We start from the raw sequence: 18,755 nt of genomic DNA, 5'->3' as shown, positions 1-18,755 counted from the left end.
TATGCGTGCGGCGTGCAATCTTGATACTGACATTACATGACACCTACAGCAGCACTAGTGTATATAGACTGAACCTGAATACAGGAAAAAAAATTTTTAGTAAAACGCACAAATGAATGACACGCAGCAGTCCCAGTGTGTTGTAAGTAATATCAGTGAAGGGTTTCATGGCAGTGATTGAGCACTGGTACACACCACAAAACAGCTCTGGTTGCACAATTAATAAATGTGCATGAATAAAAGTAATGGACAGAACCCTATTTACCTAATTTGTGTTTTCTAGGCAACAGTCAAGTCTGTCCAGAACTACTTTTGTAGTCATTTAATGTCTTCTCAGTCTCAGTGGGAGCCGAGTTAAATTTTAACAGTCATAGCAAATGGTCTTAATACTAAAATTATTATTCACTTTATCCATTTATCAGTATGGAGTTGTTTTTGAGTGTGAATACTTAGACATACAAGCGTGGCTTTAACTTAGGGGAAATAGAGAGCAGCTGTGTCTACTTTAATGGACAGCAGCAAATAAAATGATAATCACTGTTGTCGTACCTGTTTACCCTTTTATTTATTTTACCAGATTAGCAGGAATCGCCTCACTTTTGCAGTTAAGATTTCCTCATGTTTAAGACAAGTCAAAGCTAACACTAATCTCTTGTTTTTAGTCCCAGTGAACATAAAAGGAGGAGGGGTGATGTTTGCTGTTGACTGAAGTCCACTTCAAGAAACAAAATGAAGGAGAGGCTGCTTCGTGGTTTCCTCTCGGAAGTTTCCATCCGAATGGCGTTGTTGGTGGTGTTTCTGTGAGTACATTCAAGAGATCTGTCATAATTGCATCTGCTAAATTGCTTAATGGATCCATTAACCTGAGATGCACTACTGTTCAAAAGTTTGGGGTCACTGATAATTTTTTGTGTGTTTTTTCCATTAAAACTATGGAAAACACCATTAGGAAATGTACAATGTACCATTAGAACACTGGAGAGATGGTTGCTGGAAATGGGCCTCTATACACCTATGTACATATTCCATTAAAAATCAGATGTTTGCAGCTAGAATAGTCGTCCACATTAGCAATGTATAGAGTGTATTTCTGATTCATTTAATGTTTAAAAAAAAGAGAGAAGTGCTTTTCCTTAAAAAATGAGGACATTTCTAAGTGTACCCAAACTTTTGAATGGTAGTGTACCTGAAAATCAGGGATTTTTTTTTAAATTCTCAATTAATACACATCAGCGTAACCCAATGTTTGTACGACACAGTGTGACGGAACAGCTTCCTCCTTTCTACCGTGAGATCCAGCCAGAGGAGATGTGGTTGTATAAATTCCATCGTGTGGAGAGAGACCATGTACCTACCTCTCTCATGTTTGTAAGTTATATATCGCCCATGTTTTTGAGTTAAAATTGAACATTGATATTTTTTTTTTCCCTTCAACATACAATGACAGAACCAAACAAGTTTGCATTTGCGGTTCCATGCTACTGTAGACTGAGATTTTTTAGGAATAAACTATACTGCTTTCTGCCATCTTGTTCGTCTCTGGGGGGATGGCCTGCAGTGCTGCACAACTATAAACTACAGAATAATTGAATCGCCCTGCTCTGTTTGAAATCCACTTTTTTCTTTAAAAGTGTTTCATAAAGTACCACAGAATTTTTGTCTTGAAAATAATCCTTTATTTCAAATGAAGTACTGCTCAGCAGGAACATATGATTTCTGGTTGAATATAAGCAAAGATTTACGCTACAGTAACACACATTATTTATTGGTCGGGAGTTAATTTCACTCTAAGTATACATTTTCATTTGGACTCCTTGGTGAACTGATCACATTTTGGTGGTCAAAGGCCATAGTCACTGTGACCTCACACAACATTTTTATTCAGAATATTTTGTAGAAATCCTTTCACAATTTGCACAAATACTTACTTGCTCCTCTATTTTTTGTTTTTTTTGTATTAGAGTACGGCAGTTTTCACGCCCCTGATTGTAATCCTGGCTTTTGCCTTCATGAAGAAGTCAGAGCCAGGAGATCTTAAAGAAGCCTCGCTGGGTAAGGAACCGACTGCTGCATATGAATAATAAAAATGCATCATCTAGCTTTTTGAGGTGACTTTTCTTCATGGTTCTCTTCTGTTTCCCTCTGTCATCCAGCTGTGTCTCTGACTCTGGTGCTAAATGGAGTTTTCACCAATGTCATCAAACTCGTTGTAGGCAGGTAAGTCCTGCATTCAACATGGCAGCATGGCCATAATGTGTTTTGGTGTTAAACTGGAAGAAATCCTCTGTGCTTCCTCCATCTCTTCCTCAGGCCACGACCAGATTTTTTCTACCGCTGCTTCCCAGATGGCCAGATGAACCTGGAGCTGCGCTGCACCGGTGACCCAGATACTGTTATAGAGGGCAGGAAGAGCTTTCCCAGTGGGCATTCTTCCTGTAAGAGCAGCTCTTGTTTGCCATTATGTCTTTAAAGCTGGTACATTATCATCAGTAGGTACCAACAAAAGCACACACATTTCAAGGGAGGTCACCTTGAGGCTCTTTGACCTCCAGGCTCTTATGTTATTGTAGAAGAAAGATGACATTGCACATTAACGTCAAAAGCGTCTCCATCTTTACTTCCTGCTCCATCTCTTTTGTTGTTTTCCGTTTGCTTCTGAATTAATCTTATTAAACCTTATTGTTCGCCCCTTTGTTCCTCTCTCTCTCTCTTTGATCCCAGTTGCTTTTGCAGGTCTGGGTTTCACAGCTATGTACATCGCAGGAAAGCTGCGCTGCTTCAATTCAGTGGGCCAAGGCAAAGCATGGCGGCTATGTGCCTTCCTTCTCCCTTTGCTTATCGCCGCTGTGATCGCCCTCTCCAGAACCTGCGACTACAAACACCACTGGCAAGGTATGAACTGAAGCTGATGCAGCGCGACATGCTGTCAACGTTTTGTTTATATTAGATTATCTTGTTGACCAATAGAAAATGTGAGTTGAAATGGTTGGTTTACATTTTCAAAACACATGGGCTCAGCCATCCTCACCAGTGCCATCACAGATGTGAATAACTGTGTCATCGTTTTCACTGGTCTCTGTTTCTGCCTGTTCAGACAAAATCACATCCCTGGAGTTTTAGGATTATAACGAAGCCAGCAGCATTTTCAAACGTACCTGTTTAATTGGCTCCAATACGCCAGGGTAGTGATGGTTTAAATGTAATTTTTGCCATAGTTTTTCCCAGTAAGTATAAGCCCAGACTAAAAAGTAGCTATACTTTTGGGCTTCTATCATCCCACATTATCTACTATCCAGCATCTAAGTTTTAAGTTTCATAGTTCTGCTTTTGTGACATTAGCTTGGAATATCATAAAAGTAGAATATGCTCACACAACAATATTCTATCTTTACGCATGAGCAGAATATGATGGACGCTGTGGAATGAAAAGCGCCATAACTGCAGCTCCTGTCTTCTCTCTCTCGCTCTCCTTGATCTAGATGTTTTGGTGGGTTCTCTGCTGGGCTTCGTCTTTGCCTGGTTGTGTTACAGACAACACTACCCTCCCCTGCAGGACCCTGACTGCTACAGACCGCTGCGTCACAGAAAGACTGTTCCTGCTGCACAGGAACGCAAGTTGGCCAACTCCAACTACATCCTTCCCCTGTAATAGAATTGTAACTGGGAAATACTCTTTACCTGTGTGATTTATACTGGATTACATGGTAGTCATTCTAAATCTGGTTTTAACACTCCTACGGCTGGGCACTATATCACTATTTATTGTTTATCATGGGTCATTGTAAAGGTGTAATGTAAGGTGTTCTCTGATATGAAATTACAAACTTTTGTCTCTCAGGTGGTTTCTGAAACACTTCAGTTGCAGGATGTAATAACTCCTCTGTGTGATGGACGTCACCTGACCACCTGAAAGTGTGTATTTCAAAACCCTGAAATGATGTCATTATGTTTCTGGACGTCTCCTGATTGTCCTGACATTGTTTTTTTTCCCCATTTGGCCCAGCCCCACATTCGCTGTTAATTGTGCCTGTGGTTGACATGACTTTTAATACTCGCAACAGCTGAGCAGCTCGACTGCATAACTACCGACTGCACACTAATATTTGACTGCCCATCAAGCTCAGGCTCAGCTGCTGTGACACTGTTTCTCCTCTAGGGACACTATTTTGTGGTTGTTTTGTACTTTTTAACTAAGCAGGGTTAAAGTTTATGAGAAAATGCCTGCATACAGTATTTTACTTTCTGTGAATGGAATTTCTCTTTCTTCTTTACTATATGGTGAAAAAAATATATATATATCAGGAGGAAAGATCAGAAGATTAGTAATATCAGATATTAACTTGCTGCACTTATGATCTTGGCTCAGGCACAGTAAAACAGTTCAAATTAGTTGACATTGATCAGTATATCTGAAATGTCTTAATGGGCAGAAAACAAACAATTGATAAACATAGAGGCAATTTTCGAATATGAGAAAAAACATTCAAAATGTGTTCACGCAATGCATAAACATATTGTATATATTTAACTGTTTTCTAATGCTATTGAATTTTTTTCCTCTCTTGAGTCTCCCAGCCTTATATCATTTGATCTTTAAAAAGAAACAATAAAAACGGACAGTGACAGGTCTCTGTAAACATCAGACCAGCCACATGAGTCTGCGGTTAACTATAGAAAAGCTAAGCTGAGAGATGACGGCGCGCACACGCAGATTTATTCTGCCATTACAGTTCACATCTCAGTGTTACACAACATATCAGCCAGCTATGGTTTTTGAAGAGGACAATGTGATGTGATCAAAAGCACCAGATTAACCTCATGTCATCGCCTTATGGTTAGTCGATTATTCAGAAAGGAAGTTCACATCTGTGGTTTATCATGAAAAAATTTATCTTGTCACCATATTGTCACTTCACCTGTCTGGAACGTGAATGAAAAATAGCTTTGTCAGCACTGCATCTGTAGTCTCTCTTTTTAATGCTTTAAATCTCTGTCTTCCTACAGTATATATTGATGATTTCTGTTCTCGGAACACACCACATTTTTTTTTTTGCTGACGTCTGAAAAAGCTCTCAGTACAATACCCTGCTCATCTTGCAGTATCTGTAGCGCTGCAGTACTTAAATTCACCCTTCTGTTTCTCTGTCAGCTCGTCTGAAGTAAGATCATTCTCCAGTGATGGAGAGAGAATGCGCACAAGTGTTATTATTATTTTATTTCCATCATCACGGATCATTTCAGGTGAACCTGAGTTGAGTCAGACTGTGACTTTTCCAGGTGATGGTGCTCGTCTCCCAGTGCTTTTGCTGGTTTGGATTTCTATGCCGTTTAATATGGGATGTTTTGGTGATTTATTATTTTATTTCTTTGATATTTTCCCTAAATTTTCACTTAATATATTTTGTCTCTGTTTAAATCATGTAAGAAAAATGTACTTTTTTTATGCAGTTCCATTTATAAAAGAACCAAACCTTGTGTTTTTGTTTTTGTTACAGTTTTGCCACATCAAAGCACATTTTGCTCATCGCTGTGAATCCCAGTCATTTCAGACCAAACGTGGCAGAAAGTTACATGAATTTGTGCCTTTAATTATTTGCTTTATGGCTCTTTGTTGATGAATGATGCATAAACTGCATGTAACGATGTAAGATCTCTGTCACTTTTACCTTTTATTTGGGGCTTTCGTTTTTGAATTGTTTTACAGTGTATAGGATTCACATGTAAAGTCATTGTCATTGTAAATGTGAAGAATTGTGTGTGTTTAATTTACAATTGAGGGACTAAATAGTAGGAGTCACTTTTTACTGACTAATTTACTTGGATGGTCGAACAGGCATTTATGGAATGATGTACACATGCTGGGTGTTATTTGGGGGCATGTTGGAGTTTACTGGAATTTTTGAAATGTGTTTATGGTAAATGTGATTATCATTCCATGAGAATGGTAAACATGCATGGGCACATGGGACTCCAGAGGTAATTTCAGACAAAAAACATCTTGCATGTTTCACAGCCACATATTTTCCAACGCATACGATCTGTATGCCTGTATTTCCACCTACTTCTATAATTTATTGTATATTTTTTTATCATGTGTGATCTTCAGATCTGCTGTTGTGACAAGGGATTATATGAAAATGTACCTGTTTGTGTTTTAATGACACACCAGTGATATTTTCTGGGCCCATACAGCAGCCGCTCATGCTGATCCTGATTGTACTGTACATGTGTTGCTTTAAATCGCGTGTCAAACTCAAGGCCCGGAGGCCAGATGTGACCCGCCACATCAATGATGTGGCTCGCGAGTGATTAATTGGTCTTAAAAATCTGTGTTTAAATAGGTCTATGCTGCATTAAGGCGTGTGTTGACCGTAAACTACATCTCCCACAATGCATGGCGATTGCGTGACACGCAAAGTGACGGCACTGCCACTAGATCGCAGTGTATCATTGTATATGCGTCATGTGACGAGTGAAATTGAATAAGTAATAAATACAGAAAGTTATTTAGCAATTATGTTACGGAGTAGTTCCCTTTATTTCACATTATATTTATTTACATTTAGTTACATTTATGTTACTGAAGGTAACCATTATGCTGATGTGGCCCTCAGTGATGATGAGTTAGACACCCCTGCTTTAAATGGATATTTTGGTGGCACAAAAAGGATGTTTTGTAAATAATCTTGCACCCTGTTTATGGCAGTCACCTGTTCTGAAAACACATTTTGTAGTGTAGGAGGTTACAATTAAAAGTGAGCAAAGAAAGCCATGATACAACAAGTAAAATGTTTGTATTGGTCAAATCTTGAAGTGTCTTGGTTTGCAGAAATGTAATTTGTGCAGGAAAGTTGCTTTTTCAAATGTATTTGTAATGCTGTGTATTTGAACTGTCTCTTTATTCGTGTATGATCTTGAAATTGTTTTAGTAAGGATACTAGGTCATTTTTAATAAGCGGAATGTTAAACCTTAGATCAAAAGCATCTCTATTTCCCATGCACACCTGCACCCAGTTAACCCATATTGAATCTCCTTACAATGATTAAACTGGACACGTTGAAGGAAATATTTGTGTCGTAATCAAAATGAAATCCCGAATGCAACATCAACATATGTATCCTTTTTTTTCTTTTTCTAATGTACACTTTTGTATTTAATCTATGCCTCTGCATTGTCAGGAATGCAATACTTTTGGAGAAATATAAAATCCTTTTCAGTTCAAGGTTATTAAATGCAATTATTCCAATTACCATTGATTTTTTATTATCATTCATATAATTTACATTTCACTTTCTTTACCTAAAAGCTATAGAATTACATGATGTATCTGTAAGATATAAGTGGCAAATTACATCTCAAAAAACAAATTTCCATTAACAACACCAAAAACATGTTATGTTTAAATTTAAATTTATTTATGTACATTTATCTTTGATTTAAGTATTTTCTTAATATTTCACACTGTGTATAAGCTAAGGCCAACACTTGGTTGTTGTGGAGATTTTTAAATAAAGTTATTTTAAAATTTGTTTTCAACGTGATGACGTAAGATTAGACGTGTGACGTGAGGTGCTTTCCTCCCCGGTGATTGGCTGGGTGTGACGTATAGCTTTTGGCGCCACATTTTCAGCAGCAGAAGGCGCTCCGCTCCTGACAACAAACAAAAATAAGTCCCATTTCATGTCGCTGTAGTGTTTTGTAAGCGGGTCTGTCACTTTAAACACGTTTTTAATATGTTCGTCACGGATATTAAAAAGGAGTTTTATGAAGTCGTTGCCAACCAGGTAAGTTTGCCCTACTCGTAATGTTATGTTAGCTAACTTAAACCGTCACTGTTGTTAACTCAGAACTCTGAAGAGACCGATTTTCGTTTTCTGCTCCTTTTATTTTTGTGGACTGCTTTAGTCAAAGTATCCGTGCTGTCTTGAAGACGGTAATTACTGCTTGTTATGTCACATGTAGACCAGGCCCAGATTAAAATCCAGGTCTGGGTTACATAAACCAAGATAGTGTTCGATTAATTGGGCCGATTTATAATTTGTAATAATAGTTTTTTATTAAAGGGACAGACTTAAACAACAACAGGTGTCAGTATCTCCTCTTTTTAAGTCTGTTCTCAGAAACAATCTGAAGAAGTAGTTCAGTCTCTTCTAAAGCCATCACGGTGACAGGGGTCAGGAATGACCAAGCTGTCATGGCTTGTATTATACTGTTTTCCTAACATTTTAAATTATTTATGGACTTGTCTTTAATGGTATTTTTATCTTGCTAAAAAATAATGATGCAATATTAAAAAAATAAAAAAATAGGGATGTACTATTATTATCGGGACAATATCAGTATCAGCAGATATTGGCTTTACAATGTATTAGTATGGATTGATATGATATGAAGAAGCTGCTGAAGTATGGCACTCCACATTTTATTTTCATACAGGGTTTTGATTAATCTTTGACTTTGTTTTCAGAGAGTTGCACTCCTGGTTGCATCAGACATCGACGCACTGTGTGCCTGTAAGATATTACAGGTAAGATACAGTATGTTCTGTCCACAAATATACAAATATACAAATATAATATAGCTCCTGTTTCCTTGTTTTAGTTTGGGAAATTTAGTTTTTTGGTGACTTGCAGATTTCACTAAACACATTGCAAGTGAGCATCTGAAGCCACTGTGTGGGTCATTGGTTGCACTAACAATCAGCTCACTGGTTTCAGATTCACTCTTTGTGTATTTACTTGTCAGTGAGAGTCTAATGGTCTAATGCTGAATCGTATTGTCTTTTTCCAGGCGCTCTTTCACTGTGACCAGGTCCAGTACACACTTGTTCCAGTTTCAGGCTGGCAGGACCTTGGCACTGCCTTTCTTGAACACAAAGAACAGGTATGGTCATATCACACCTCAGGTGAGGTCACAGTAGACCTGATGAGCTTTTCCATGTTGCCTTGCTGAACTAAATTGTACTGTGTTGTGTTTTAGTTCCAATACTTTGTTCTTCTCAACTGTGGGGCAAATGTCGACCTTCTTGAGATGCTGCAGCCAGATGATGACTCCGTCTTCTTCATCTGTGACACTCACCGGCCTGTAGATGTGGTCAATGTCTACAATGACACCCAGGTGATGGATAATGATCAGAACGCACAGAAATGTTGCCTTTCAAATCAATTAGGGCTGTTTCTCTGCAAGACTTTGGCAATGCAAAACATGATGTCAAAAGAATTACACAATACATACGATATTGTAGAATACAATTAGCAAGGCGATATTTCTCACCCACAGATAAAGCTACTCATCAAACAAGATGATGACCTTGGCGTGCCTACCTACGATGATATTTTCCGAGATGATGAAGACAATGAAGAAGGAGGCGACTCTGGAAATGAGAGTGATGGAGGCTCAGAGCCCTCTGGTAAAAGGAGGAGATTCGATGAGGTGCGCAGTAAACATGATTCGTAAATGCTACTAAACTAAATTAATCTGTTTAGACTTCACTGTGATGTCTGTGTCATGTTGTCATGTTGCTACAGGGGGCAGTTGAGAGGAGAATTGAAAGACAGCGAGCAAGGAGGGAGTGGGAAGCAAGAAGGTAAAGTGTTTTTAAAGTGATGTAGAAATGTTTCTGTATTGCAGTTCCTTAACTGATACTAATGTCTGGCTCATTTCTCAGGAGGGAGATTTTATTTGATTATGAGCAGTATGAATATCACGGGACTTCTGTGAGTAGAATTTATTTATTTATTATTTTTTTGGAATAGTAATCAAAATCACTATGATAATCTTCACAGAAATATCAGCATTTGAGACTATGCAGAGATGCATGTTCTCCATCTTCTATTATTCCTAAACTATAAATGTTTTTTATGTCCTTTTCAGGCTGCAATGATGTTTTTTGAGCTTGCGTGGGTTTTGACTAAAGACACCAAGGACATGCTCTGGTAAGATAATGAATACAATTTTATTTTTTCTTAATGGAACCAGCATGGTTGTGAAGCAAAGTGCACCATACAGACTTTTACATGTATTGTCTTCTTTTTGCAGGTGGGCAATCATTGGGTTGACGGACCAGTGGGTTCATGATAAAATCACACAGTAAGAACAACCTCTGTACTTTAAAATGTAACTTGAATTGGTTTCCTTAAACAGGGGAACTCTGGCCACAGTCATTCATTCATTCATTCATTATTATTATTTACAAGATAAACTCACACTTTATTTAAGTAGAGAGGATTAAGTGGAAGTAGAACCAGTTTGGGCATTCTCCTCCTCTACTCTGTGACATCAGCAAGGCATTTTCTCTCAGAGAACTGTTGCTCACTGGATGACTTCTATTTTTATACACATATTCTCTGTAAACCCTACAGATAGTTGTGTGTGGAGTAGATTAACAGTTTATAAAACACTCAGACTGTCCAACAACCATACCACATTCAAAGTCACCTTTGCTGCCATGTGATTGGCTGAATAGATAGAGTTAACAATTTCAAAGTCACTTGAACACTTGTGCCTCATTAACTGGCCAGTAAATGTTTGCATCAAGATGTTTACCTGTACTGAATTGGTCTTGTTTGCCTTTTTTTTTGTTAGTATGAAGTACATCACAGACATCGCCACAATGCAGCGTCATGTTTCCCGGCATAACCACCGAAATGAGGACGAGGAGAACTCGCTGTCCATTGACTGCATGAGGATTTCCTTTGAATATGAGTATCCTTAATTCACTTGGCATACTGTTTATTCTGGGACCCCACTTGTTTTTCCATGTTTAAGCAAAGTCACTGCAGTCATCCTGCAATAATTAGTTGATTAATTATTGAGGAATTTATTTTTTAAAAAACATTTTTATTATTTAAAAACAAATTCAGTCTCTGAAATGTGAATATTTTCTCGTTATGTCAAAGAAATTATGAAAACTCAATCATTTTGGGAAACGACAAACATCAGGCTATTCAACATCTTCTGATATTTTAACAACAATGTCAGCAACGAATCCATTCATCCAGAAAATAAACAGATTCATCAATTGTGAAAATAATCTTTCCTCTCTAGTGCAGATTTCACTCGCAGCTCGTAGCTCCGTTTTGTTTTCTTGTTATTTTTCCTCTCCGTTTTCCTTGACCTGCATCTTCAGCCTGCGTCTGAGCCTCTACCAACACTGGACTCTGTACGACAGCATTTGTAATTCATGTTACACGTCATGCAATTTCAAACTTTGGACATTGAATGGACAAAAGAAACTCCAGGAGTTCCTAGCTGACATGGGGTAAGTTCCAAGAAATCTGTGTGACCATTAAAAGTTTATCAACAGACCTACTTCTTGCTAAGACTTGCTGACGTTGCATGTGACAGGCTGCCCCTGAAACAAGTGCGACAGAAATTCAATTCCATGGACATGTCAATCAAAGAGAACCTCAAGGACGTCATTGAAGAGTCTTCTAATAAATATGGGTAGGAATTTAGAAAATTGTTGGATATGCATGCTGATATTATTCCTTTCTGGGATTCATATAAATCAACAAGTTTTGACAAACAAACCATAATTGATTTGTCTTTGCTTCCCCTCTTTTATCAGCATGAAAGATATTCGTGTCCAGACATTTGGTGTTCACTTTGGCTTCAAGAATCGTTTCCTGGCCAGTGACATGGTACATGCGTGCGCTGCTTTGCTGGAGAGCGCAGAGAAGGATGACAGCGACAACTTCATCACTGCTCTTGACTCACTTTCCAGGTTTGTAGAAGAAACTCACACTGGGAAGCAGATTTGGGCTGACGAGGACAAAAGTTTATATAATGACTCGTAATTTATTAAATTAATTTAAACCCCCTACCACCTCCGTCAAATATAATAATGTTACATCCAGTAATTACATCTTAATTTCTGTTATTATTTGATAGAAACACAAGTCGATCCATGTTTACTCTGCACGGCTGCCCTGAGTGGCAGGGAAAGCACTTGTGACTTGAGTCTCCTCGTGGTCATGTGACACTGAATCCTGCTGCTCAGTGCTCACTGTGTGGTGTTTACATGTGTGTTTCAGCAGCTTTTGCAAAGTCATTTACATACTCAATATTATAAAATGTGCACATCGTTAAATAACGATAATATCACAAATGATGTATGTCGGCCTCCTCCACTGATAACATGATATGACATGAAGCTAAATACAGCGGACAGTTAAAGTGTATGGATCAAACACTTAGACAAGCCAAAAACAGAAAAATGGAAATCAAGGAATGGAAAAAGTTTGTGTGACTGGCAGAAAAGAAACCACACACAAGGCTACACTTTTAGTGTTGATTCAACATGTCTGCTCTTGTATACACACATGCTGACTGTAATACTCCAAATTTACAAACAAAAAGATTAAATAAAGTACGTCTCTCACTGCAGGAGTAACCTCGATCGTCTACACTCTGGCATTGACCTGGCTAAGAAGAAGCTGATGGCTGTCCAGCAGACTGTGGCCAGCTGCATCTGCACCAACCTCATCCTGTCACAGGGACCCTTCCTCTACTGCTACCTCATGGAGGTATGAGTGTTTGTCTGACTCAATCTGGTCATACCTGATATTGACATAAGCCCTGATTGATCCAATCACACATGGACTGATTTAAAGGTCTTGTATGTAACATGTAAGGAGGATTTTACCTGCTGAAATGTAATATACTACACAATTATGCTTGTATAAGTGTACAATTGCATGGAAATAAAAAAAAAAATTAGTTTTTTGTAGCCTTGGAATTAGGGCTGAACAATTAATCTAAATGTTATCGAAATTGCAAAACAAGGAGGTGTAATATTTATTGTCAAAATATAATTTTAGATGAATTATTATCTTGATCTATACACATCTTATCGGACAGACTGAAGAGAAAATCTTTGTTTCTCACAGAGCTGCACAAATATCACACATTAATCCTTTTAAATATGTTTTTTGAATGAAAATGAGAATAATGATTTCCCATCATCATCATTACCTCTGATATCATGCAATTGTGATATCACATTCCAATCACATTTCCTGTCAAAGTCAAAATCAAAATTGTTCAGACCTACTTGGAATCAACCTTTTATATGGACTTTAGGCAAGGCTCTTGCTTTATCGAGGACGCCAACTTGCACCTTCATAACTACAATGCGTTTAGTGTTATGAAACTAAAGTTTATGACTATATATAATATAGCATCATCTCTTGTGTGCACAGGCCACTGTAGTTTAGTCCATTAAATGTTACTAATTCTATTGCACTTGACAGGTTTGCGCACAGGAACATTCGGGACATATTTTATCACCAGTTATGAACAGATGTAATTAGAGTTGCCCTCCTGTGATTAATTCTGTCAGGATAGATGCTAAAACCAGGTCTGAACAAGGTCATTGACACGCATGTCTGGCAGTTCATTAGCAGGACGTCCTGCTTACATTAATTATCTTCTGTTCTTTCACATGTAGGGAACTCCTGACGTGAGACTCTTTTCTAAACCCGTGGCCTTGACTCTGCTCTGCAAATACCTCCTGAAGGCTTTCGTCCAATCTGTGAGTTTCCGATGGCAATTCAAACATTCAATTATCTCATTGCAGTCTGTCCGCTCCATCACTCTTGATGTGTGTTTTGTTGTTGTTGTTGTTTCTTTAAGACAAGGAATAAACGCTGCAAACTGCTTCCGCTCATCATGGCTGCTCCCAAGGATGTGGAGAAGGGCACCGTCATTGTTGTGGGAATCCCCCCAGATTCTGAGACATCTGACAAAAAGAAGTAAGACTGTTATGTTATGAAAAATGTTTCATTACACATCTTTCATCGTTGAGTTACCTGCATGAAGCTCAGAAACATTGTTCGTGCCCTGTAGTTACATGTTTCTAGCAGGATAATTAAAATATTTTAATGTTCATCACTGCAGTCGTTCCACAGAGTATTCCACAGTACCGGTTCACTACAGTGGTTAATCAATCGTCTTTAATTTGACAAACATCAAATGTTGATCATTCAGTCGCTTGCCTTCGTTCTCCTCTTCACAACCCTGCTCGTTTTCTTCGTTAGTTTCTTCGGCCGAGCGTTCGAGAAAGCAGCAGAGAGCACCAGCTCCCGAACTCTTCATGACCACTTTGACACATCAAGTAAGTCACTTCATTTATTTCTTTGTCAGATAGACAGTGACTGCTGATCTTAGAAAGTCTACAAGGATTTAATTCAGTTCTCTTTGCAAAAGTTTTCTTTTTTTTTTCTGTATTTCCTCACTTATTAGAAGCTTTCAGTTGACTTCAGTTATTTAACCGATTTATCCTCCATATGAGGGTCAGCTGGGAGGTTGAAATGTGACATGCAGGTCGCCAGTCCATCACAGGGCCACAGAAAGACAAACGACCATCCATTCTCACACTTTAGAGTGTCAACTCACTTCATCCCCAAATCTGCATTTCAGCTGTGGGAGGAAACCGGAGAGACAACATTCAAACTAGAACCTGATAAACCCGATTTACACAGATTATTGATGTTTTGTTGAGCTGCATCACACTTGTAGCAGGCACTGCCACCGTGACCGTTTGCCACAGCTGTGGTGGCAACGAGACATTACTTTTATTTTATTTATTTATTATTTTTCATCAGTTGCTGCGTTTGTGAAACATTTAAAATAGTTTTAAAATGTCTGTTTTGAATTCATTTTATTTGTTTATTTTTTTGCAATTGAGTGAAAGTATTTCCATATGTGAAACAATGAAATGCTAAAAAAAATTTTTACTTACTAAAACGACATGCGATTGATAATGAAAAAGTCACTAATTGATTTTGAGTCGATTGATCAGCTAATAGGTTGTTGTTGAGGTAGCATTGTAGCTAAGGAGCTGATCTGTTTTTCTATCTATATAAAGAATTGTGTTTTAGTGAAGCATGAAAGTACAAACAAAGTCTATTGACATAAATGTACACTACCGTTCAAATCAAAAATTTGGGGTCACCTATACAATTTTTAAAATGAATAGAAAATAATATTCAAGACATTGACAAGATTGACATGAAGAATGATTTTTATTCGAAAATAATAATTTTGCCCTTCAAACTTAGCTTTTGTCAAAGAACCAGCTAAACTGTTTTCAGCTGTGCTAAAATAATTTCAAAAGGGTATTCACAAGTTTTCGAATCATCCAATAGTCTTCTAACTTCTATACACCTATTTATATATTCCATTAAAACCAGACGTTTGCAGCTAGAATAGTCGTTTACCACATTAACAATGTATAGAGTGTATTTCTGATTCATTTAATGTTATATTCATTTCAAAAATGTCAAATGTAAGGACATTTCTAAGTGACCCCAAACTTTTGAACGGTAATGTAAATCGACTGTATTATTGTAGTAGTTCACTGGAGTGGACACTAGGTGGCAGCCTTGTGTTTGTAATTTATTGAGGCAGTCAGGCGTGACACTGTACAGCAAGTACACAGCACATCAGTAATGCTTCATATGTGGTAAAATAAGATATGAGCATGTACACTTTTCCACCTCAAAGATTTGCCTTTTGCTCTTTGGATTTCCAGATTTGTGACATTGGTTTAGAGAAAATGTCCCCATTCAAAGCTTTTTGCTGGTCGGGAGGTTTGCTCACATTATCTTAATGTGCTTTCCTTTTGCTTGTTGTTTTTCCCGCTGCAGTAATTGAATTAAAGACGGAGGATAGAAGCAAGTTCCTGGACGCTCTCATCACCCTGCTGTCATGAGGAACTCTGAGGAACGTGAGTCGAGCGACTGAGTCCAAGTTCTGTGTCGCTGTTCTGAAATGAACTGATACGAACATGTGCAGCAATTCAAGAACCGCTCCTGTTTTTGTTTTTAATTGTTTTAATCAGTTCCTGTAAATTGTACAGTCTCTTTTTTTTATTGTGTTTTAGTGTAAATCCATGTTTTATTCATGTCTGTTCATTTAATCCACACCCAACTCGATTTTAAATATTTTAATAAATCATAATAAATTACTTAAAATTACAGATTTGTTTATTATTGGAAATACGGAGCCTGCGGATCATTTGTATTATACAGATTCATTTCACTTCAAGTTTTTAATTTGACATTCCTCATATGCACTTAAAAAGTGAGTTTATGGAAAAGTCAGTTTAAATCATAATTATTGTTAGGTGTTGCATGTTTGTTAAAATATTTCAAACGCATGAACGGTGGTTTGTTCTCACTTAGTATTTAGAAACAATGAGACTGCATTGTAATTTAATCATTATCAAATAATGGCGTGTTTTCCTACAAATTTGCTATTGCGAGTACAAGTCATGTGTTGATGTTTCTGAGAATTCTTAAATGACAATTTTGTTATGTTTAATTTCAGCAGGACTTTAAGGTTTAAGACGTTGAGTTCCTGTTATGCAACGTTTCATTTTCACATCGTTACGATTCCCTCCTTTGATTTGCTTACCGTTCATGCTAAGTGCTGCACGTACATCAAACACAAATTTCTACCGTTTACAAAGTGGGATTGAACATGCTGTGGGAAGACCGGGCTGATTCCTTCCTTCCTTCATTTGAGTTTCATATCAAAAGAAAAAATGTAATATATAAATTGAATTGTCATTTATTAGCTTTGATCTATGGGTTGAGCCACTATTGTTATGGGCTGAAAAACTACAGAGGCCTTCATTTAGTGCCAGATCTTTGTTTGAAAGATCTGGCAGTGTATTTACTGTTGGCAGCCATCGTACCCAACGGGAGCAAAGAAAGTACTCCAAACTTATTAGTCTTTTTATCTTGATCCAATCTTTTGTTTGACTCCACTCGTAAGCATCTGCCTCATAGTGATTTGCTGCTGAGGTGCGTCTATCTGCTAAAAACATTTCCATTTAATGAGACAAGCATCTCCTGAGGTCAGGCTGCTCATGTGGGACGAAGGTAAGCGCCGCGAACCTGGAACCATATTAAAAAAAAGTATGCCTGGCCTACTGGTGGTGATTTGCTCCTGGCTTAAAGACTTAAAGAGTGGATAGGTGGTGGCTGCTGAGCAGGTCTCTGAGGGCTACTTCAGATCCTTATCACTCCTGGACCAGGATGAGATCATGACCTTCAGAGTGAAGGGTGTTTTTTACAGGAAATTGGACTGGTGTGGGATTGAACGTGCCATGATCTGCGTCATTCTCTAGCTGGGATTTTTCCTTTCCTTTTTTTGCTGTTGTCAGGGAGGGAGTGCATATCACTGCCACTTATTTTCGTGTCGTTTTTTGTGAGAAAAATCTACATCCATTCAGAATATACAGCACTAACAATCCTGCAGTTTTCACAAGGGAACAAAGAGCCTATTTTGTCTGGAAACATTTATCATGTGCTCATTAACAAATCTTCAGCCTCAGTTTATTCTTTTATCATCTTCTCTTGGGGGTTTTCCTTTTCAGTGGGTTGAACATATTTAGTGTGCACTTAACCATCGGAAGCTCCTCCGAAGCATTTGATCTTCATCACCACATCCAATTTTCTTGGTGGTACAGTAGCGCAGTGGTTAGCCCTAGTGTCTTATAGCAAGAAAGATTCGATTTGACTACCTGTTAAGTGTTAAAGTGTTATGCTGTCATATATAACATGTATCCACTGGACAGACAAATCCTCTGAGGCTGGAAGTTTGTGTAGCACTCTGTGCTGCACTGTGAAGCCAAGAATGGAACTTTTCGCGGACTTCCGGTTTTCGGATACCGTTGCTCTCGCGTGTTTTACGGACAAGGTGGAGCTCTGCGAGACAACAATTCCAGGAATTTAGCGTCTTGTGACGTCCTAAGGAGAGCGCAGAAGTCAACATCGCGTGTTTTATCTCCTGTACTTAGACTGAGGAGGACCACAAAAACATGAGTGAGTCACCTTTTTTTTTCACACTTTGCTGACTGATAGGGCCTCCAGAGTCCCAAATATAAGGATTTAAATTATTAAACAGTTGATTTTGCATAATATGTCCATGTTAAGCTTACCGAGGCCATTTAGGCTGGGGGAAAAACAGTAAATGAGAGAGTCCGAAGACTGCTGATTGGCTGTAGTTAATTTTTTTTAAATGAATTGTGTGTATGACGTGTCCAAGGTTTACCCTGCATCTTGTCCAATGTCAGTTGAGATCAGCTCCCTCTCCTCCTGACTGTGAGCCTCAAAGCATGAGCAGTATTGAAAATGGCAGGTGTTCTCAATATACTGTATAACATATTGAGACTATAGCCGAACCACAACTTGAAAACTATACAAGACTCTGTTTTAGGATGAACAAATAAATCCATGAACAGGAATAACATACGGATAAAAAAAAAAAACTGACTGAATTTCCCAAATTGTTTTTGTTCTATTCATTGTACCATTAATACTTGTGAGACAACAAAAGAAAAGCCATAAATGTTGAATGTATGCAGCACAAATACAATCAGTAAATGAACTGATGAGGTTACACATGCAGTATATTAAGATATGTAAGCTACTGCTCGCACTAGAACAGATAGCAGAAGTAACCAAGGACAGTTTTTGTACTTGAGAAACTGATCTTTGAATTTGAAAATTAAATTGATTTATTTTTTTTCTCCAACAAAAGCATCATTTTTATCTGAGGAAACACAGAGAGAGCATCAGTCGCTCCGCTGCTGCTGTTCAGGACATCACTTGGCCTCTTCCCCTTGTCCATCAATCATTTTTGCTCTCCATCCCCCATCTTGCACCTCTGGTGAAATGGGGCCACTGCCCTTTCCATTGCTCTGCATCTGAGGAATGTACCATGCAAAACACACACAGAGGGA

General features: G+C 38.1%; 2 protein-coding genes across 2 annotated transcripts; both read left to right on the top strand.

Moving 5' to 3' along the window:
- Positions 1–696: 696 nt before the first annotated feature.
- On the top strand, positions 697–3,888 carry plpp5 (phospholipid phosphatase 5). The gene is made up of 7 exons (XM_083904406.1): positions 697–800; positions 1,260–1,368; positions 1,962–2,052; positions 2,154–2,217; positions 2,311–2,435; positions 2,722–2,892; positions 3,480–3,888. Exons 1-7 carry the CDS (start codon positions 730–732, stop codon positions 3,647–3,649), a joined length of 801 nt encoding a protein of 266 aa, XP_083760532.1. The 5' UTR covers positions 697–729; the 3' UTR covers positions 3,650–3,888.
- A 3,846-nt stretch (positions 3,889–7,734) lies between these two features.
- On the top strand, positions 7,735–15,716 carry cdc45 (CDC45 cell division cycle 45 homolog; the record flags this gene model as incomplete). The annotated part of the gene is made up of 18 exons (XM_083905284.1): positions 7,735–7,785; positions 8,469–8,528; positions 8,792–8,884; positions 8,981–9,118; positions 9,281–9,433; positions 9,529–9,587; positions 9,669–9,717; positions 9,875–9,936; positions 10,040–10,090; positions 10,586–10,705; positions 11,130–11,261; positions 11,348–11,446; positions 11,571–11,726; positions 12,390–12,528; positions 13,452–13,535; positions 13,637–13,755; positions 14,041–14,117; positions 15,652–15,716. 18 exons carry the CDS (start codon positions 7,735–7,737, stop codon positions 15,714–15,716), a joined length of 1,707 nt encoding a protein of 568 aa, XP_083761410.1.
- Positions 15,717–18,755: the final 3,039 nt, after the last annotated feature.

The sequence above is a fragment of the Microchirus variegatus genome (genome assembly GCF_963457635.1).
Source record: "Microchirus variegatus genome assembly, chromosome: 18".
Taxonomy (NCBI): domain Eukaryota; kingdom Metazoa; phylum Chordata; class Actinopteri; order Pleuronectiformes; family Soleidae; genus Microchirus; species Microchirus variegatus.
This window is presented reverse-complemented; position numbering and strand designations above follow the sequence as displayed.